Source organism: Sturnira hondurensis, unplaced genomic scaffold (genome assembly GCF_014824575.4).
Source record: "Sturnira hondurensis isolate 20B ecotype Veracruz unplaced genomic scaffold, ASM1482457v3 Scaffold0021214, whole genome shotgun sequence".
Lineage (NCBI taxonomy): Eukaryota > Metazoa > Chordata > Mammalia > Chiroptera > Phyllostomidae > Sturnira > Sturnira hondurensis.
In genome coordinates this window covers 6,421,527-6,443,969 of record NW_028093845.1, presented here as the reverse complement: position 1 = coordinate 6,443,969, position 22,443 = coordinate 6,421,527, and the positions used below count along the sequence as shown (strand labels likewise).

The 22,443-nt window shown below is 39.4% G+C and overlaps 1 protein-coding gene across 7 annotated transcripts in view; it reads left to right on the top strand.

Annotated features, from left to right (window-relative positions):
* Window positions 1-22,443, top strand: part of SEC24B (SEC24 homolog B, COPII component) — a 103,659-nt gene that overhangs the window by 7,435 nt on the left and 73,781 nt on the right. For 6 of the 7 annotated variants that reach the window (XM_037031835.1, XM_037031841.1, XM_037031840.1 and 3 more), the window contains exon 2: window positions 17,260-18,006. In XM_037031835.1, coding sequence (XP_036887730.1) covers window positions 17,260-18,006 — 747 coding nt within the window. The remainder of the gene's footprint in view (window positions 1-17,259; window positions 18,007-22,443) is intronic. The other variant, XM_037031837.1, reaches the window with a different exon arrangement.

Here is a 22,443-nt window from a genome sequence, read left to right as displayed (position 1 = left end):
TTATGCCACTGAGGCAGATGTAACTTTGGGTGGGTCTTGTGAATTTAGTCTGGCCAAGCAGCCCCATTGAAAAGGTACATAGACTATTTGTTAAAAAAGATTCTGTTTACTTCTTAAGTCAGATTGGTACCAGTGAGTAGATGCATTAGAATAATCTATTTTCCTCTTTTACACAGACATACCTCACTTGAAAGCTAAGAATTTAAAATTCTTTCGGAGAGTGTAAATAACATGACATTGTGTTCTTTTGTGAGGCTCTGTTAGGCTGTTTGGATGCAATGATTAAATTACTTCCATGATTCTGAGGCTTTTTTTCCCTCACACTTTTACTGCTGAAACGGTGGTGCATCTTAGAATTGATGTATTTATAAAGTTGGTTTCACTGAAATGCAAGTCATAATACAGTTTTGTGAAAGCCTGCCATTGGCACATGGTGTGGGAGGCTGAAGAATGCCCCCTCCCCCATATGGCCCCATTCTGATCTCTGAAACCTTTACAGTTGTGATTTTGAGCTGGGAGATTATCCCAGACCTCAGTGGGCCTGATAAAAATCACAACAGTCCTTATTAGAGGGAAACCAGAGGATCACCCAGCCAACAGAGGAAGTACTGTGACCACAGGAGCGAGGCTGGAGTGGATTGCTCTGAAGATAGAGCCCTGAGCTCAGGAATGCAGGTGGCCACTAAAAGCTAAAAAAGGCAAGGAAAGGGGTTCTCTCCTCAGAGCCTGAAAAGGAGCTGGCTCTGCTCATGACACTTTGACATTAGCCTTGTGAAACTGATTTTGAATTTCTGACCTCCAGAACTGTAAAAGAATAAATTTACGTTGTTTTAAGCCACTAAATTTGTGGTAATTTGTCACAGTAGCACTAGGCAACTATTATAATACACCTGGTAGATTTAAAAAGAAAAACAAATGGCAGTGTCAAAACACCTTAGATGGAAGGAAATAGATTTTTCTTTCCTTTTGCTTCAGACTTTTTAATACTTGAGCTTGTACAGAGTAAAATGTGTAAAATGCCAAAGTAAAAATACTAGGATATAAATTACATAGTGAAAACTCTTTTAAGTTTTTTGTTATTTCTGTGTTAGGGATGTCCACCCTGTAGCCCATCACAAAAATCATAAATTTACTTAAAATGTTATGAGATTTTTTGGTGTGTGATTATGTGTCACAATGCATTTAATGGGCGGCCCAAGACAACTCTTCTTCTTTCGTTGTGGCCCAGAAATGCCAAAGGTTGGACACCTCTGGATCATGCAGTTCTTGTTGATATGTGTGGTAAGGTAAATGCCTGGTGTAGAAGTATTTGATAATTTTTTACCAGTCTTCTTTTTCAAAAATATGTTAATGGTTTCCATTAGCCAGGCACTATGCTAAGCCTTAGGGGTATTATAGACCTGAGAGCAAACTAGACTCAAGTTTTTCACTTCCAGAGTTTACAATTAGGCAATTATAGTTCATGTGAAAAGTTATCCACAGTGGCTCAATATACTGCAGATCAGGGTCCCCTGCCTCCTGTCTTCTCCCCACCCCCACCAACTCTGGTCCATGGACAAAATCGTCTTCCCTGAAACCTGATCCTGGTGCTGAAAAGGTGGGGACTGCTGCTATAGAAGCAGCATTAAGCAAGCATTCACTTACAGGGTTAGACAATGTTTGCTAAAGGAAGGGCTGAGCTGATGTCTGAAAAACTGGCAAAAGTTGGTCAGATGAAGGGAGAAGAGGGAATTTTGAAGGTTCCAGGGAAGAGCCTGCGTGCAGGATCAGGTGAGCAAGCATGCCTTGAGAAAAAGGTTAATGTGCTAAGAGTGTGTGCACCAGTGATGCATAGCCTTTTCATACTCATGGCTACTGTAATGCTAACATGTTTGGTGGCATTCTTGAAGGAATTAAACTTTGAACACCTGTGAACACTTGCTTAAAAAGCAAGTTTTAGAAAAGTATCACATATATACTGATCCTCTCAGAAGCCTTTACGTGTCAACTTAACTGTCTTCTGCCCCAGCCAACCTCTTAGATGGCCTCTTGAGGCAGAGCCCTAGCACACGCTCTCACCTACATTGTGCTGTGGTTTCTTTGCTTGTGTGTGGGGGCAGTTATACCTCTTCTTATCAGGTCAACGTTCTGTCACTTTACCGTGGCAATAGACATCCTAAATTGTAGCAGAATTACATTTCATTTATTGATCAAATTTTGGTAGACTCATGTGAAGGATTTGTAGTATCCCGTATATTAAAGCATACCTGTTGAAAATCTTTGTGGGAAGGAGTGTTGAGGATGAAGCAGGAGAGGTAAGAAGGGGTCAGACCCTGAAGGGCCTTTTTGCAGTTGTTTTCTCTTTTCATCTGTAACAAATGGGTGGCTTAAACCGACATGAATTCATCCTCTGTGGGTTAGAAGTCTGACTGGGCTAAATAAAGTCAAGGCGTCAGTAGGGTTGCATTCCCTTCTGGAGGCTCCAGGACAGACCCATTTGGTTGCTTTTTCCAGCTTTTAGAGGCTGCCCACGTTGCTCCACTCATCCCACTCGTTCCGTCCTCGAAGCCTGCAACATTGCATCTTTGAGTTGTCTTCTGTCTCATTTCCGTCTTCCTCTGGTAAGGGCTCTTGTGATTACGTTGAGCTCACCTGGATGATTGAAGATACTCTCTCTATTTTAAGGTTAGCTGATTAACAACCCTGATACAGTCTGCAACCTTACTCCCCTGTGCCATCTAACCTAACATATTCACAGGTTCCAGGGATTAGGACATGGACATATGGGATGGAGGGGAGGTTACTGTGTCTTTCACTGTCTTACAGGCTGTGCTAAAGAATTTGAATTTTTTTCTTGATGGCAAGAGCAACCATTAGAAAACTTTAAACAAGGAAGTAAAAATCCTATTTGATTTTTAGGAAAAACACTCTGCTATGTTTGGTGTAGCCATTTGCCTAAAAAACTCTCATTCAATCAACTTAGTAGTTAATTTCCAGCTCTTTTCTGATGTTTTAAAAGCTTATGTTGCAATAACTTTAGATTTGCAGAAGTGATGCAAAAATAATACAGGAAATGTAATGCCCTCACTCAACTTCCTCCAAAGTCTTATATCTTCCTCTTCTGTCTTTCTCCTTAGTCTGCTCTATGGTCTGTGACAGGTTCTTAGTCTTTTTTTTTCTTTTTCGTTTTTTAGGACCTGACAAGACTGGTTAGTTATTTTGTAGACATTCCCTTACTTTGGGCTGGCTGATGCTTTCTGATGATTAGATTGTATTTATGGATTTTTAGGAAGAATACCAGAGAGGTGAAGTGCCCTTCTTATTACCTGATATCAGGGGTTACATCAACTTGTTTTATTAGTAGTTATGTTAACTATGGGCACTTGACTAAGGTAATTCCTAGTTGATTTGGGCTGCTATGACAATATACCATAGATTGGGTGGCCTGTGTCATAGACATTTGTGGAAACTGGAGTCCAAGTTCAGGATGCCAGCATGGTTGGGTTCTGGTAAAGACCCTTTCCTGGCTTGCAGATGACTATTTTTTCTCTGTGCTCACATGGCTTTTCTTCAGTTCATGCATGTAAGGAAAAGAGATCTCTTTCTCTTTTGTAAGGACACTAAGTCCATCATGAGGATCCCACCCTAATGACTTAGTTAAAGCCCTAACCCCCAGTTTGATAATAATGTATTAAGGGGTGGAGGCTTGAGAGGGGGTAATAAGGTTTTGACAAAAGAAATTGAGGTGGCACATTCAGTCCACTTGCCAGCCCGGGTTCCCCTGCTGTCAAGTTACCATTTTCTTCTTTTTGCTATTGTGTTTGTTAGGAGTAACTCACTTGACTCCAATCTACATTTAACAGAAAAGGAAGTCAGCTCTACCTCCTAGAGTAGAGTGTATCAAGTAATTTGTGGGCATATGTTAAAATCATCACAGTGTTAATAAATATTTGTTGGGAGAGGCTTTGAAGTCACTATTCCTGTTTCTCCTTAAATTTTTACTTATAATTTTACCATTTTCAGTGGCTCTTGCCTGCAGTAATTATTAGTGTGGAATTCTAATGGTGACTTTTCTTTTTCCCTTGTTCCTCTACATGTATTATTTGGAATTTTTCTGTAAGGAAGATTTGTTCCTTTTCTCCCATTTTCACATTTATTCAGTCCCTCATTTACATTATTATAGACTCATGGATGTTTAATTTATTCCTTGGATTATAATCCAGTGCTATAATTATTTGTATATGTTGCTCAAATTATTTACAGCTCTGACCATGGGAGCTTTTTCAGGTTGGCTGCTGTGTATGTCTGCCACTGTCCTTTTGGTTTTTGAGCACTTCTTTACTTTCTGGCACAAAAATTCTCCATCTTCTACTTGAGCCCTACATTAGCACTAGAATCAGCTCTTTGTCCAAGTAGTCCTACTTCCTTCTGTTGGGGCATGGTATTTAGAAACCAAGAACTGTGCCCTGGATGTGCTCGTTGCTATGGGGTGTCGCTGCTTCTGTTCTCTAGGCAGACAGCCAGGAGATGCATGTGTGTCTCTATATATATGTATCTCATATATATATATCTCATACATCTCATAACTCATATATGTGAACATGCCTTTAATTATATTTCTGCCGTCCATCTGTATGCATTTTACCTCAATATCTTTCAGGTAGGTTGTCAGAGTCTGCAGTTCATTTTAGATTTCCTTGAAATCCTGGTTGATTTTTTTTTTAAGATTTTATTTATCCATCTTTAGAGGGGGGAAGGGAAGGAGAGAGGGAGAGAGACATCAGTGTATGGTTGCCTCCCATGCATCCCCTGCTGGGAACTGGCCCGCAACCCAGGCACGTGCCCTGACTGGGAACCAAACCTCGATCATCTGGTTCACAGGCTCGTGCTTAATCCACTGAGCTACACCAGCCAGGGCAAAATCCTGGTTGATTTTTTTAATAAAAAATTTGAATATAATAAATTTGCATTTATTCTTTATAGTTTATGGGGCTATGGGTTTTGGCAAATGCATGCAGTCAAGTATCCAGTACTACAGTTTTCTCTTCATAAAAAAGTCCTCATGTAGTGCCCTTATAGCACAGGTGGCAAACACAAGGCCTGCGGGCCAAATCCAGCCCTCCACCTTGTTTATCCAGCCTGGCAGCTTGTTTCTACCTGGTGGCAGCACCAAGCTCCTTGCCCCTAGTTAAGGAGTAGTTACATTTACACACTCCTAAAATTACATTTGGCCCTTTGAAGGCAACCTTGAGGCTGATGTGGCCCCTGGTGAAACTGAGTTTGCCTTATAGTCATCCACTCTTCCCCACCAGTCCCAGCAACTGTTGCTCTTCTTTCCATCTCTGTCATTCCACCTTCCCCAGAATGTCATATAAATGGGACCATAAAATACGTACTCTTTTAGGACTTCTGGCCAAGATGGAGGTGTCGGTGGAAACACTGTGCCCCCTCCCACAACTAAGTTTAAAGACAGCAAAGTTTTAGTAACAAAAATGCAGCCAAAACAGTGAAAATTGAACTGTACAGAAGTACGACAACAAACCATTCAGCCAGACTGCGTCGCAACCCAGCAACTCGGTCACCCTGCCCTGGTGAACACCTAAGGCTCCGCCCCTCAAACATAACAGGTGTGAACAGACCAAACATTATGACTCAAGAAAAGGTCAGAGCCCGAGAGCCTATAATTCTAAGTGACCAACAGATAGCCAACCTTTCAGATGCACAGTTCAAAACACTGGTGATCAGGATGCTCACAGAATTGGTTGATTTTATTCACAAATTAGAGGAACATATGAAGGCTAAACTGATTGAAATATGTAGTCTTTTAAAATATGTAGTTGTATTTTACTTATTTATATTTTTATTTATTGATTTTTTTAAAGAGAGAAAAGAAGGAGGAAAGAGAGAGAAACATCAATATGTTGTTCCACTTATTCATGAATTCATTGATTGATTTTTTTATGTGCCCTGACCAGGGATTGAAGCCTCAACCTTGGTGTATTAGGATGATGCTCTAACCAACTGAGCTACCCAGCTAGGGCCAATATGTAGTCTTTTGCATCTTTTTTTCACTTAGCTACATTTATCCATGCATGAATCGGTGTCTGCTACCTTTTATTGTTGTGTAGTATTGTTTTGCTATGCAGTATTTTTTAAAAGATTTTATTTCTTTATTTTTTTTACACAGGGGGAGGGAGAGAGAGAGGGAGAAAAATATCAGTGTGTGTCTTCCACCCCCCCCCACCCCACACTGGGGACCTGGCCTGCGACCCAGACATGTGCCCTAGACTGGGAATCGAACCAGCAACCCCTTGTTTTGCAGGCCAACACTCATCCATTGAGTCACACCAGCCAGGTCTCTCTCTTTTTTTGAATTGGATCATTTCATTGATCAGTTTTCAAGCTCATTGATTCTTTCTTGCCATACCATTGAGGCCCTCTAATACATTTATTTCAATTTTACTTTAAATATTTCAATATTTAAAATAATTTTCATTTGTCTTTTGATATTATCTATTGATTTACTGATGATACTTTTTCAATTCTTTGAACATGTATTTTTTTAACATATTGTAATTGCTAATTTGAAGCCTTTGAGTGTTAAATTCAACTTCTGGGCCCACTCTGATCCTTGCCTCTCCCTGCCTGTTTTTATGCTGAACATCTGGTGCCACTCCTGTGTTTGTGTAGTGAAGGTGCCAACTATAGGGACTTGACCCAACAATGGTAACCGATAGATTACATTTAGAAAAGCAAAGTATCAATACATATGATAAGTCCATGTAATAGAATACTGCTCACACATTTTAAATGATGATGGTAAGATATTTAGGTAGTGTTAAGTAAAAAATCATATAAAAGTACTTTATGAGCCCACTTAATTAAATTAGGCAGTTATATACAAAAAGAAAATACTGGGTATATAAACATCAAAATACTTAGCACAGTTGATTTTTATTCGATCGTGTTCCATACTTGTTTTTGAGTGGTATCACTTTTGTAATAAGAAAAAAACTTTGAGTTATTCTCTAAAAATTTAACTATCTACACTTCCGGCCAAGATGGAAGCATAGGTAGACACACTGTGCCTCTTTGCACAACCAAAATAAGGACAACAAAAATTTAGAAACAAAAAAACCTGAGACCTGACAGAAAATTGAACTGTATGGAAATCTGACAACCAAGCAGTTAAAATAGATACATTCATCCAGACTAGTAGGAGGGGCGGCTGGGTGGAGAGGGGTTGCAGCAAAAAAAGTGGTGGCATTGGGCAACCCAGTGGGGCAGCGGATTGTGGAGGGCCTGAGCCCACAAGGCAGCTGGACGGACCTGCCGATCCCACATTCCCACACAGATAAACCAGGGGAAACTGGGGAGTGGGGCAGACCACATAACCCAGGGCTCCAGCACCAGGAAATAAAGCCTCAAAACACTGATTGAAAACACCTGTGGGGGTTGAGGTGCTGGAAGAAACAGTCTCACAGGAGAGTTCAATGGAGAGACCCACAGGGTCTTAGAATGTATACAAGCCCACCCACTTGGGAATCGGCACCAGAAGGGCCCAGTTTGCTTGGGGAAAGCAGCAGAACCAAGGTCTGACAGAGAGTGGAGTAAGCGCCATTTTTCCCTCTCGGACCCCACCCCAACATACAGCATCACAACTCAGCAATGTGGATTGCCCTGCCCTGGTGAACACCTAAGGCTTCACCCCTCACTACATAACAAGTGTCAAGACCAAAAAAAAAAAGGCACAAACAAAAGAACAGATCAAAACTCCAGAACAAATACAACTAAGTGATGAAGAGATAGCCAACCTATCAGATGCACAGTTCAAAGCTCTGGTGATCAGGATACTCACAGGTTGATTTTGGTTGCAAATTAGATGAAAAAATGAAGGCTACACTAAGTGAAATGAAGCAAAATGCACAGGGAACCAATAGTTATGGGAAGGAAACTGTGACTCAAATCAAGGGAGTGGGCCAGAAGGAAGAAAAAAATTACCAAACAGAAAAGAATGAAGAAACAAGAATCCAAAAAAATGAGGAGAGGCTTAGGAACCTCCAGGACATCTTTAAACGTTCCAACATCCGAATTATAGGGGTACCAGAAGGGGGAAAGAAACAGCCACGAGTGGAACACTTATTTGAACAAATAATAAAGGAGAACTTCCCCAGTCTGGCAAAGGCAATAGACTTCCAGGAAGTCCAGGAAGCTCAGAGAGTCCCAAAGAAGTTGGACTCAAGGAAAAACACACCAAGGCACATCACAATTACATTACCCACGATTAAAATGAAGGAGAGAATCCTAGAAGCAGCAAGAAATAAGGAGACAGTTATCTACAAAGGACTTCCTATCAGACTGTCAGCTGATTTCTCAAGAGACCTTACAGGCAAGAAGGGGGTGGGAAGAAGTATTTGAAGTCATGAAAGGCAAGGACCTACATCCAAGATTGCTCTATCCAACAAAGCTTTCATTTAGAATGGAAAGGCAGATAAAGTACTTCTCAGAAAAGGTCAAGTTAAAGGAGTTTGTCATCACCAAGCCCTTATTTTTTGAAATGTTAAAAGGACTTATCTAAGAAAAAGAAGATAAAAAACACGTACAGTAAAATGACAGCATGCTCACAAGTATTAACAACCTCACCTAAAACAAAAACAAAAGCAAACTAAGCAAACAACCAGAACAGGAACAGAGCCGCAGAAATGGAGATCACATGGAGGGATGGCAACGGGAGTGGGAGGAGGAGAGAGGGGGAAAAGGTACAGAGAATAAGTAGCATAGACAGTTATGTAGAAAATAGGAGGAGGGCAAGAATAGTGTGGGAAATGTAGAAGCTGAAGAACTTGTAAGTATTATCCATGGACATGAACCAAAGGAGGGGAATGTGGGTGGGGGAGGGTGTGAAGTGGGGGGAATGGGACAACTGTAATAGCATATTCAATAAAATATATTTTAAAAAACTTAACTATCCACCTATATAACTAATTTATTCTCCCCTATGCAGTCTTTGTTGTTGTCCAGTTTAGGATATTAAAATACCAGCTGTCTTTTTATAAAGTCTGCAGAGTCATTTTGAATCCAAAGAAATATCTTCATCTGAATTATCCCAGAAAGCCAGTTATTTTTCCATTTTTCTTAGAAACTAGTAGCATTAATGAAATTTGGAAATATCTCAAAATACTTCTTAATTAGTGTTTCTACTACTGTCTAATTAAATATTTAGGTCTAGGTTGAAAACTATCATTAATTAGCTTTTTCACTTTATATTTTTCTGTGTTTTAGAAGCATTCTGTAGGAACTTAATGCAAGCCGCATGTGTAATTTTAAATTGTCAAAGTTTTTTTTTCAAAAGAAATAAGTAAAATAAACTTGAATTTATCCAATTATTCCACTGTGTAGAAAGTGTTACCATCTTAACCTATATAAAATATTTAAAATTACTGCGGTCCTTTACCATTTTACGTACTATTTCTTCAAAATCTATTGTGTATTTTATACTTACAGCACTTCTCAGTTCAGATTAACCTTACTTCAACTGCTCAACAGGCACATGTGGCTAGTGTGGGTCTCTAGTGCGTCAGTGATTGTACTTGCTGTTGCCTGTCATTGTAGACCCAGTTTTGAGCCCTAAATTGTTTGTTTCTTTTTTAGTGTATGTACTTCATCCCTTCCCATATTTTACTTATGTTTTATGCTCTCAATTATTATATTCTAGGAAGGAACTACCGTACTTTGCCATATATAATGAGCAACCACATTTTTGTTTGCATTATGCATGAGATTATTGTACCCATTATTATAACCATGGTATGCAGTCATTACACCCATGTATAATATGCATCTTTGTTTTTCCCTCAAACCTTGGGCAAAAAAGTGCGCATTATACATGGCAAAGTACAGTATTTTCCTAATAGAATAGAACAAGTTAGTGCATTTTGTGTGTATATATATGTACACACACATTATATTTAACTTATTTGAAGATATCATTTTTATAATAATTATTGGAACTGTGATATAAAAGAATATAATCGTTTTTATGCTAGATAAAGATGGCTGTATTTAAATTTTAGCATCTGAATTCAGATTTTTTTTTTAAAGATTTTATTTATTTATTTATTTTTAGAGGGGAAGGAGAGAGGGAGAGAAACATCAATGTATGGTTGCCTTTTTGTGCATCCCCTGCTGGTAGTTAGCCTGCAAGGAACCGGTTTGCAACCCAGGCATGTGCCCTGACTGGGAATTGAACCGCAATCGTCTGGTTCACAGGCCCGCGCTCAATCCACTGAGCTACACCAGCCAGGGCCTGAATTCAGATTTTTAAAAAAATCATAATTAATTGCTGTTTCAGGTAGTATTGCCACATAACAAATTACTCCAAAACTTGATGGTTTAAAACAGCAATTTTATTATGCTCACAGACTCTATAAAGAATTTGGGCAGGGCACAGCAGAGATGGCTCTTCTGTGCTTTAGGGCATCAAGGGCCTGAGGTGGGAAGACTCAAAGGTGATTCAGTGACCGGAGATTGGAATGGTTTGGAAGGCACCTGTGCTAGAATCAAAACTCTGGATTTCAGACCAGAACACCTACCCATGACCTCTCCATGTGGTTTGGCTTTTCTTCCGACTGTAGCAGCTGTGGAGTAAATGGACTTCTCACATAGCTGCTCAGGGATCCACATGCAGATGTTCCATCAAACAATGTAGAAGCTGAATTTCCTATGCCTGAGCCTGGGAAGAGCCACAGCTTTGCCTCTGCCATTCTTTATCGTTGGAAACTGATAGCCTGCTCCTATTCAAAACGAGGAGACATAGACCCCGCCTTTAATCAGCAGACTATTAAAGAATTGGGGAGTTGTGTTTTAAAGCTGCCACAGTTGCTGAGGGAATTATAGGAAATATGAAAATGTTAATACTATTAAAATGTCCATAATTTCCTCTGCAGACTGTACATTTTTTGAAATCCTCACTTGAGGATGTGTATATTGATTTGATTTGATTTGATTTTTTAAATATATTTATTGATCATTTTATTACAGTTGTCCCATTTCCCCCCCTTCATTCTTCTTCACCCTCCACACCCCCTCCCACCCACATTCCTCCCCTTAGTTCATGTCCATGTGTCATAAGTTCTTCAGCTTCTACATTTCCCATACTATTCTTGCCCTCCTCCTATTTTCTACATAACTGTCTATGCTACTTATTCTCTGTACCTTTTCCCCCTCTCTCCTCCTCCCACTCCCGTTGCCATCCCTCCATGTGATCTCCATTTCTGCGGCTCTGTTCCTGTTCTGGTTGTTTGCTTAGTTTGCTTTTGTTTTTGTTTTAGGTGAGGTTGTTAATACTTGTGAGCATGCTGTCATTTTACTGTACGTGTTTTTTATCTTCTTTTTCTTAGATAAGTCCTTTTAACATTTCAAAAAATAAGGGCTTGGTGATGACAAACTCCTTTAACTTGACCTTTTCTGAGAAGTACTTTATCTGCCTTTCCATTCTAAATGAAAGCTTTGTTGGATAGAGCAATCTTGGATGTAGGTCCTTGCCTTTCATGACTTCAAATACTTCTTCCCACCCCCTTCTTGCCTGTAAGGTCTCTTGAGAAATCAGCTGACAGTCTGATAGGAAGTCCTTTGTAGATAACTGTCTCCTTATTTCTTGCTGCTTCTAGGATTCTCTCCTTCATTTTAATCGTGGGTAATGTAATTGTGATGTGCCTTGGTGTGTTTTTCCTTGAGTCCAACTTCTTTGGGACTCTCTGAGCTTCCTGGACTTCCTGGAAGTCTATTGCCTTTGCCAGACTGGGGAAGTTCTCCTTTATTATTTGTTCAAATAAGTGTTCCACTCATGGCTGTTTCTTTCCCCCTTCTGGTACCCCTATAATTCGGATGTTGGAACGTTTAAAGATGTCCTGGAGGTTCCTAAGCCTCTCCTCATTTTTTTGGATTCTTGTTTCTTCATTCTTTTCTGTTTGGTAATTTTTTTCTTCCTTCTGGCCCACTCCCTTGATTTGAGTCACAGTTTCCTTCCCATAACTATTGGTTCCCTGTGCATTTTGCTTCATTTCACTTAGTGTAGCCTTCATTTTTTCATCTAATTTGCAACCAAAATCAACCTGTGAGCATCCTGATCACCAGAGCTTTGAACTGTGCATCTGCTAGATTGGCTATCTTTTGGTCACTTGAAAGTATTGGCTCTGGGGCTTTCATCTGTTCTTCCCTTTGAACTATTTTTTGTGGGGTCTGCTCTCGCCTGTTATGTCGTGACGGGTGAAGCCTTAGGTATTCACCAGGGCGGGGCAACCCAGTTGCTGGGTAGTGATGCCGTATGTGAGGGCAGGGTCTGAGAGGGAACAATGGCACTTGCTCCTCTCTCTTTTGGATATCAGTTCCTTCCTACCACTTCCCACGAGGAAATTGGGCCCTGGTGGTGATGGTTCCCAGGTAGGTGGGATTGTATACATTCTAGGACCCTGTGGGTCTCTCCATTGAACTCTCCTGTGAGATTGGGAGTCCTTTCCGGCACCTCAACCCCCACAATTGTTTTCAGTTGGTGCTTTCAGGCTTTATTTCCTGTCACTGGCACCCTGGGTTCCATGGTCTGTCTCACTGTTTGTTTTTTGGCCTAGTTTATCTGTGCACGAATGTGTGAACGCGGTCAGCCGCCTCGTGTGCCTCACCGGCTCTGCTGGTTGCCACCCCGAGCCTGGGATCTGCCAACTGCCGCCTGCATACCTGGGTCCACAGGCCACCACTTTTTTCTGCAGGGACCCTCCTCTGCCCTAGCTAACTATGCCCCTCTTCCTAGCCTGGATGAATGGTTGTTGGATTTCCATACAGTTCAGTTTTCTTTCAGTTCTGGTTGTTTTTTTGTTCCTAAAGCTTTGTTGTCCTTAATTTTGGTTGCGCAAGGAGGCACAGTGTGTCTGCCTACGCCTCCATCTTGACCGGAAGTCCCTGTTTATTGATTTTAGAGGAAGAGAGACAGAGAGGAAGATAGAAACATCTATTGGTTGCATCTTGTATGTGCCACGACTAGAATCAAACCCACAACCTAGGGTATGTGCTCTGATCAGGGATCCAACTCACAACATTTTGGTTTATGAGACATTGCTCCAATCAACTGAGCCACCTGGCCAGGGCCTCTGTAGACTGTTCTTTCAAAAGCATATAGGTCTATGTAAACTATTGTAATATTTGTCAGGCTCAGTTTGTAGTACAGGCAGAAGAAATAAAACTTGAATATTAGTTTGGTATATTTCCTGAGAGAAAATTAGGAGAGTTACCTAATTTTATTTTATTTTTTATTGTTTTTAAAAGTAGTTTTATTGTTTTGAAGATTTTATTTATTTAGTTTTAGAAAGAGGGGAAGGGAAGGAGTAAGAGAGGGAGAGAAACATCACTGTGTGGTTGCCTCTTGCGTACCCTCTACTGGGGGCTTGGCCTGAAACCCAGGCATGTGCCCTGACTGGGAATCATACCAGCAACCATTTGGTTCACTGGCTGGCACTGAATTCACTGAGCTACACCAGCCAGGGCATCTAATATATTTTAAAGTTGAAGAAAAGACAACACATTTCTTACTACAGTAAGACAAAATTTTTAAAGATACTGCATTCTACTTGTTATAGATACTATTTTCTGTCCATTCAGACTGGTTTTTTTTCGTTTTAGTGCAGGCTTTTAAAAATTGACTTAAAATATTTCAAAGGAAACATTTTGTTTTCACAAGAGTTTTGATTCATTTATAATTTTTGATGAAATTATTTTCGCACCCTTCATGCTGTTGGAACATTTAGCTGTGTAAGCATTGACATAAAATGAACTCTTTCCCCTTTTCCCCTTATCCTCCATGCAAGGCACCTTTCTTTTCTTTGATGGACTGAAAGTACGCCTCCTCTGATGGATAATTCACTTCTGATGAATTTCAGCAAATACAACATTTCTGTTATTTTTAGAAGAATGACATTTGAGTGGCTTGGACATAATGATTGTTTTCTTGTTCTCAGACCTGTAGCGTGGAGGAGCCAACTAAATTATTAAGTGATTGAGTGGGAAGATATCTGAACAGATTTATCCAGCTCTGCCTTGGATCTTCTTTTGATAAACTTTAATGATACAGTTTTCTAAGACAGTAGTGAAGAGGAGCAAATCTGTTTTTAATATATTAAAGTAAAGGGAGAGAGAAAATATTTAACATTTTTTTACACATTAATGAAAGATTCCCATTACACTCTTTTCTTTTAAGTAAATAAATTCATGTAAACCATGGCCTTGTAAAATACACTGCAAGAAAAGTAAATTGGACACCTACTACAACAGTTTTATCTTAATTTTGGTTTTCTATATATTACTTAGAATTAGAATTGTAGAATTTTTTTCTTTACATCTTGACTGTGTAAGTTATCATTGTGTCTGCCATAAAATATGTATTTACATAATCAAAGATCAAGGTTTCACTATGTTATCTTTTTATTTCAGATATGGCACAGATACCTATTTCCTTTTACAAGATTTAAAAATTTGATTTTAGGATAAAGTTTGCCCTTAGCTGGAACCAAGGCTAGATTTCAGTGTTTGGAGCAATTGATTAATATTTACTAGGCGAAAGAATGCCAGCAAAGTTTCTTGTAGTGAGGTGCTACAGATTATTGTTTAAAAATATGGACTTGAGCTACATTACTTGATTCAAATCCCAGCCTAGTTACTTCCTATGATTGTGACTATTAAATGACTTAATTTCTGTGCCTTGTTTACCAAGTTTATAAAGTGGATGTAATGGCACTATTTACTTCTCGAGGCTGTGGGGGAAATTAGTATATGTATGGCATTTAGAACAGTGAGTGCTACATAGCATGAAATGTTTAATATTAGATTATTAACAATGATTAATGTTAATTGTTTTAAAGATTTTATTTATTTATTTTTAGAGAGAGGGGATGGGAGTGGGGAAGAGAGGGAGAGAAGCATCAATGTGTGGTTGCCTGTCACGTGGTCCCCACTGAGGACCTGGCCCTAACCTAGGCATGTTCCCTGACAGGGAATCAAACTGGTGACACTTTGGTCCTCAGCCCACATTCAATCCATGGAATTACACCAGTCAGGGTGATTAATGTTAATTTTAATAACAATAGAATAACTACCTTCTATGATCAAAAATAGAAAAATTGAATGGGAAAGTATTAAAAGTGTCAGGAAAACATGAGTATATAGTTTTATAATACTGGAATGGTGAAGGTTCTAAGAATGATTTTAAAATTTATCAAGCATGAAAGATATTACTATATAATCAAGATACTGTAGCAAAAGATACCATGGGTAAAGTCAAAAGACAAACAATAACCTGAGGGAAAATATATACAGCAAATAAAAATAATAGGTTAAATTTCTTAATATACAAGAACACTTATAAAACACAGCCCTGTAATTGGTCCAAAGGTTGTGGGTTATTGTTAAGCTGATTAAAACACAACCCTGTGGAAAAGGGCAAGTAACAGAGGAAGACACATAATGACTAAGAAATAGTTGAAAAGATTTTCAGCATCACTCATAGTTAGGTACTGCACACTAAAATGTTTTTCACTTATCAGAATGGCAGAGATTAAAAGGCCACTCAAGCCCTGGCTGATGTGGTTTAGTGGATTGAGCATTGATTGACCTGTGGACCAAAGAGTCAGTCGCTGGTTTGATTCCCAGTCAGCACTTGCCTGGGTGGCAGGCCAGGTCCAACATAGGGGGCTCATGAGAGGCAGCCGCACATTGATGTTTCTCTCCCTCTCTTTCTCCCTCCCTTTCTCCTCTCTAGAAATAAAAAAGTAAATCTTTAAAAACTTTTTAAAAAAATAAAATGCCACTCAATCTTGGGATGATGAGACATTCTTAAGCATTATTAATGCTTAAATATCTACATATTGATATATATTTTGGAAAGAGATTTTGGCAATAATGGTCAATTTTAAAAGCACAAACTATGAACCTCCAATTGACCTCATAGATATATATTAATTAGTTCACTCCCTGAAATAAGTATCTATCAATGGGGATTTAGTAAACAATATTATATATCTACAATGAAATGCTGTATAGATTTTTTAGGAGAATAATGAAAATTTATTTATGCTAACAATGATATCTAGGATAAGTTAAAACAGGTTACAGAATTATAGTATGGAACATATATGTTTAAAAACATACATGCTTATATATACATGACATATTATATATACATAGGTAGGCCTGCAGAGGATACCCAAGAAACCATTAGCTGTAGCTGCTACTGGGAAGTACGATGTCAGATACCAGGGAGAGAAGGGGACTTGAACTTTTTACTTTACAGTACTCTCATTTGAGTGTTTTTTACACTGGTATATTGTTACTTTTATAGTGTTTCTATAAAGCTAATACAAAAGATTTGAACTTTTTTCATGCTAGCTGTTAGTTATCAATTGCTGCATAATATACCCAAAACTTAGCAACTTAAAGCAGCAAATATTTACTCTCATAGTTTCTGAGGGATGTGAGCTTGGAAATGGACTAGTTCGGTAGCTTTGGCTTAGGGTCTCATGAGGCTGTAGTCAAGCTGTCACCTGGAACTGTAGTTATCTCTAGATAACTGCTAGGTGGGAAGGATCTGCTTCCAAGCTCATTCATGTGGTTGTTGGCAGGTCTCAGTGTCTCTTTGGCTGTTGGTCAGAGAGTTGAGTTCCTCACTGCATGGACTCTCAGTAGGGCTCTTCACAATTTGGCCGGTTTGTTCTACCAGGCCGAGTGATCTAAGAAAGAGAGAGCCAACACCCACAGCTGGGCAAACCTTGGAAGTGTTGTACTACTTAACTACCTTTGCTATATGCCAGCGGTCCGCACTTCCGGGCCATGGACCGGTACCCATTGTTCCCTGTTAGGAACCGGGCCACACAGCAGGTGGTGAGCTGTGGGGGGAGCCAGCAAAGCTCTGTTCCCTTTACTGCCTAAGCTCCGCCTCCTGTGTTATCTCCCTAAACCCCGCACACCCCTGCTTCCCTGTTGCCAAGAAAGCTGGGTACTGCTGCTATGCTCTTGGTCACACAGACCAATTCTGGTACAGTGTGGGAGGGTGTGAATACCAGGACATAGGGATCACTAGAGGCAATCTTGGACACTAGCTGCCACATTGGGTCCAAAACAGTATGTGACTTTTCTAATAATTTGTGATTATGGAGAAGTAAATTAATTAGCTGTTAATTAGATAGAAACTGTGCTTTAAAATGATCTCCTTAACAATCTTTATTTGCTTTTCTGTTTCAGGTCCAGCACAGAATCAAATGCAGGTTCCATCTGGGTATGGATTGTATCCTCAAAACTATAGTGCTCCCTCAGGACAGTACTCTCAAGGACCTGAGAAAATGACCTCTTTGCCATTGGATGGCCAGTGTGGCGACTACTACTCTGGTCTGTATACAGCACCAACGCAAAATGTGGTGACTTCTAAAACAACGAACCAACCACCAGGAGCACAGCAGATATATGGCAGGGGTCCTCCTGCCCCTCACATTGTGGGGTCCACTCCAGAGTATTTCCAAGGTGCCACATCATCAGCATCTCATTTGCATACGAGTGCCTCCCAGCCATACTCCTCTTTTGTGAATCACTACAACAGTCCAGTCATGTACTCTGCCAACTCTCCTGCTGTTTCTCAGGGATTTCCCTCTACTTGTGGCCACTATGCTGTGTCGACCGTTTCTAATGCTGTGTATCCTAGTGTTTCACATCCCTCCCTGCCTGCTGATGATCCGTATGGGCGACAGATGTTTACCTCACAGAATGCTTCAACTATCAGACCTGTTAGAGATAATTCATTTTCTGGTCAAAATACCAGAATTGGTCCCTCACCACTTCCGCCTCCACCATCACAACAGTACCACCAGCAGCAGAGTCTTTCAGGATACAGTACTGTCCCATGGTCAGCGTCAGGCCTTCCATCAGCTCAAGACAATCTCGTCCGAAACCACACCGGCTCCCTGGCTACAGCCAATAACAACCCAGCAGATACCGGTAGGTTAAAGGGAAAGTTCGCCAAAGTACGGCTACCAATCAGTGTGTTTCTGTTCAGGTTTTTATTTGTATAAAAGTTAAAGATGATATTGCCTAATAGAAAAATTGGAAATTAGCTCAATTCAGTAATAAATTTGCTTTATTTCTTACGGTATTTTACACATCTCCCTGGGCCCTTCCCCTTTACCTAGTCACACTGAGCCACCCAGCCATCTCTATCATGCAGCCTGATTCCTTGCCGTCATTAAGATTTTATCAATATTTATTGATTTTTTATGCCTCTGTATTAGTTATCTTTAACATGAGGTACAGGGCAAATGGAATGGCCCATTTGGGGGTACACTTTGTTAGCCACTACTTCTTTAGTTTTTATATTTTAAACACTAATTCGACTTTGAGACAGTTACTATCCCAGGCAGAGCTTAATTCACTGTAGAAAAATTAATGGGGGAGAGATGCATAAAGAATACCCTTGTAGTTAGTCTTTCTGACCTTCCTAAACCAAGATCTGGTTAAATTTATTAGTTTAGAAATTATGAATGTAAATGTGTAGTCTTTTTAGTGTGGGGTTTCCATAGGATATACTCATTTTAATTCAACTTGTGAACTTTAACCTAATACATGCTCTTGAACTGAGTGAAAATGTAGGGAAAGCATGGGACTTGGTAAGGCCATGGTGGTCTTCTGAATGATGTCTTCAGATTGTCCCTCAAAGTCTAGTTAGCCATATGTCAGGGCTTTTGTTGTAGAAAAGTATTCTTCCCTGGGCAGTCAGTTTATTTAAAGTTGGTGCTTTAGAATATTAGATCTGAACTATACGTTTGAGATCATCTCGTCATTCATTGCTGTACCATTGAGAAATACTTTTCAGCTTCAAGCAACTAGAAGTGATTTAAATGAAGAAGGAGGTGGTGTTTTTCTCACATAACAAGCAGTCTAGGGGAATCCAGTAGATCCAGATCTCCTCAGTGTCTCTCTTCTCAGTGTCTTTCCACTCTGCTGTTCTTGGCATGTTTGTTTGTAGAAGAACAAGATTGCTTCTGTACCTGTGGACATCAAGTCAGAGTCAAAAGCATTGACTGGGCCTTGCATAAGTCAACTTAAGCATCGTCCTGGTTCCCAGACCTGGCTGCACACTGGAATCACTTGCACAGATTGTGATCTTCGTTTCAACCCCAGCCTACTGAGCTTGAGCTAGACCCGAATCTCCAGGGTATTCTCTAGAATCTGTATCTCTGTTCTGATCTCAAGGGATGCTGAGTAACAGATCCAAACTCTACCGCAGTCCTTTCCTTTTGTTGTACACACGAGGAAAGCTGTCAAAGTCGGGTTGCTTGTGGTCATTAATGTTAGAAACAGCTTGTCCTGGAGCTTGGTTTCTTCCGACTCTCAGTCTGCCCTCAGAACCAGGGCTTTCTGTCCCCTAGAAATTCTGTTTTCTTCTCTTTTTTAGCAGTCCTTTCACAGATCAGCTTATCCAGAGGTCCCTCTGACTCAAGAATTTTGTAAGTTTTATGACATGAAGAAATACAGGCAGTTCTGTCTTATTTCTGAGATGGGAATGGGACATGGATGGAATCAATTTATACTAACATGTAGCATCAGGGAAATATGGGGCCGCTTGGCTAATGAACAGAATACCTAGTCGGAAAGAGCTTATTATTGAAAAAATATTGAAGAGTAGGAATAATTCCCAAATTACCTTCTGTTTGAATAACTGTAGTAATTGGTTCTTTAGGCAGAGAGATGGGATATATTTTCACTCTTTTAATCCCAGTACTGGACTGTGAAAGCCATAATAAATATTATTTTAGGAGCTAATTTGTGTTAAGTGTTTTTACTTTTTACCTGTAGATTGTTAAGTTACTGTTATATATAGGGGTTGAGAAATACGTCTCAGGTTAATGTGACACTTGCACTTTACCATTTCAAAAGAAGTAAAGAAGTTACTTAAAATCTACTTTACAATTAAATATTACAGAAGTTTCCAAATTTTGTCAGCCAATGTATCTCAATATTTTTAATAGTACCCCATGCAACTTAGTAGTAATAGTTCATAAGGTATTTGACAGATGGCACTGTGTTTTTTTCGAAAATTTAAAACTTCCCTTCAAACTCTGAATTTGTTGCAGGCGCAACTTGAGTGCCCTAGTACAAAGTTTGGGAACCATAGGAGTATTGATTTTAATTTGCTAGAAAGATAGGCAACTCAGTTGCTTTGGAACTCTTAAATTACATTGTCATTAATATTAGAATTTTAGGTATTAAACATAGTTTTGTGTGAATTTTAACTTTTGAGTAATTGACAAAATGATTGTACTTTTTAATTATTTGATTATACTCATTTTATTTTCAAGTACAGTAACAGTTCTTAAGCCTTGGCCAGGTAGTTCAGTGAGAGCATTGTCCTGATATACTAAGGTTGCAGGTTCAATCCCTGGTCAGGGCACATACAAGAATCAACCAATGAATGCATAAGTAAGTGGGACAACTAATTGATGTTTCTCTCTTTCCTCTCTCTCTCTCTCTCTCTATCTAAATCATAAATAAAAAATTTTAAAAACTTCTTAAGCAATTTATAAAGGATTGAGATCTAAAAGCATATACCTGAGTTAAGTGATTATCAGAAACCAGCCATTATTATTTAGTCAGTTGGTGAATTCATGTGCAGAAACATGGAATAAAAAGACCTTTAAATGTTATTTTCCTCCGTATTTTTTTAAGATTTCATTTATTTATTTATTTTTAGAGAGAGGGGAAGGGAGGGAGAAAGAGATGGAGAGAAACATCAGTGTGTGGTTGCCTCTCATGTGCTCCCCACTGAGACCTGTCCCACAACCCAGGCATGTGTCCTAGATTGGGCATTGAACTGGCAACCCTTTGGTTCACAGGCCAGCACTCAATCCACTGAGCCACACCAGCCAGGGCTTCCTGTAGTTTACAAAAGCATATTAGCAGAAGAGCTTCAGATTAATAAAATGTATCCCAAGAATGTATGTTTTGGGTGCTATGTTTGATTCTTAGGTAAAATTTTGGCTAGTGTTGAAAAGGTGTCATTTTATTTGGCCATTTAAAAATTTTTGAACTGTCATTATAGTTCTCTCAAGGTTCAGAAGCTCTTTTTAAATTTTAGATGAAGTTAGTTGAGTGTGTGACTTTGGGATATAAATGTACCTATATTTGACAGCAAGATGAGTATTGAAATTCTGCAGATTTAAAGCCATTTTCTTAATTTTTTTATTGCCCTTTGTTTTGAAAAGCATGTACTTTTTTTTTCTAAGATTTTTTATTTATATATTTTTCGAGAGGAGAAGGAAAGCAGAAAGAGAGGGAGAGAAACATCAGTGTCTGGTTGCTTCTTGTGTGCCCGCTATGGGGCACCTGGCCCACAACCCAGGCATGTGCCCTAGATTGGGGATTGAACCAGTGACCCGTTGATTCTCAGGCCGGCACTCATTCCACTGAGCCATACTAGNAGCATGTACTTTTTTTTTCTAAGATTTTTTATTTATATATTTTTCGAGAGGAGAAGGAAAGCAGAAAGAGAGGGAGAGAAACATCAGTGTCTGGTTGCTTCTTGTGTGCCCGCTATGGGGCACCTGGCCCACAACCCAGGCATGTGCCCTGACTGGGGATTGAACCAGTGACCCGTTGATTCTCAGGCCGGCACTCATTCCACTGAGCCATACTAGCCAGGGCAAAAAAACCCAAAAAAGCATATAATTTTTGTTTGCTTTTTTAAATTTTAATTTTGTTTTCAGTTTTAGTTGGCATTCAATATTATTTTATATTAGTTTTAGTTATATAGTCTAGTGGTTAGACATTTATAAATTTTACTAAATGATTCCCCCAATAAGTCTAGTACCCGCCTGGCACCATGCATAGTTTACTACAATGTTATTGTCTCTAGTTCCTGTGCTGTACTTTATATAGTCGTGACTGTTTTGTAACTTAACAAGTTGTACTTCTTAATCCCTTTACATTTTACACCTAGTCCTGAAAGTCCCCTCACGTCTGACAACCATCAATTTGTCCTCAGTATCTGAGTCTGTTTCTGTTTTTTGTTTATTTTGTTCTTTAAATTCCATATGGTATTTGTCTTTTTCTGTCTTATTTCAGTTAGCGTAATACTTTTAAGTCAATCCTTATTGTCGCAAATGATAAGGTTTCATTTTTTTAATGGCTATGTAGTGTTCCATTTGTGTTTATTATGTACCACATTATCTAATCATCTGTTGATGGGCACTTAGGTTAGCTGTTGTAAATAGTGCTACAGTGAACATAGGGGTGCATATATCTTTTCAAATTACTGCTTTGGATTTCTTTGGATAAATGCCCAGAAGTGGAATTGATGGGTTAGAAGGTGGTTCTGTTTATAATTTTTTGAGGAATCTCTATACTGTTTTCTACAGTGGCTGCTCCTATTTGCAGTCCCAC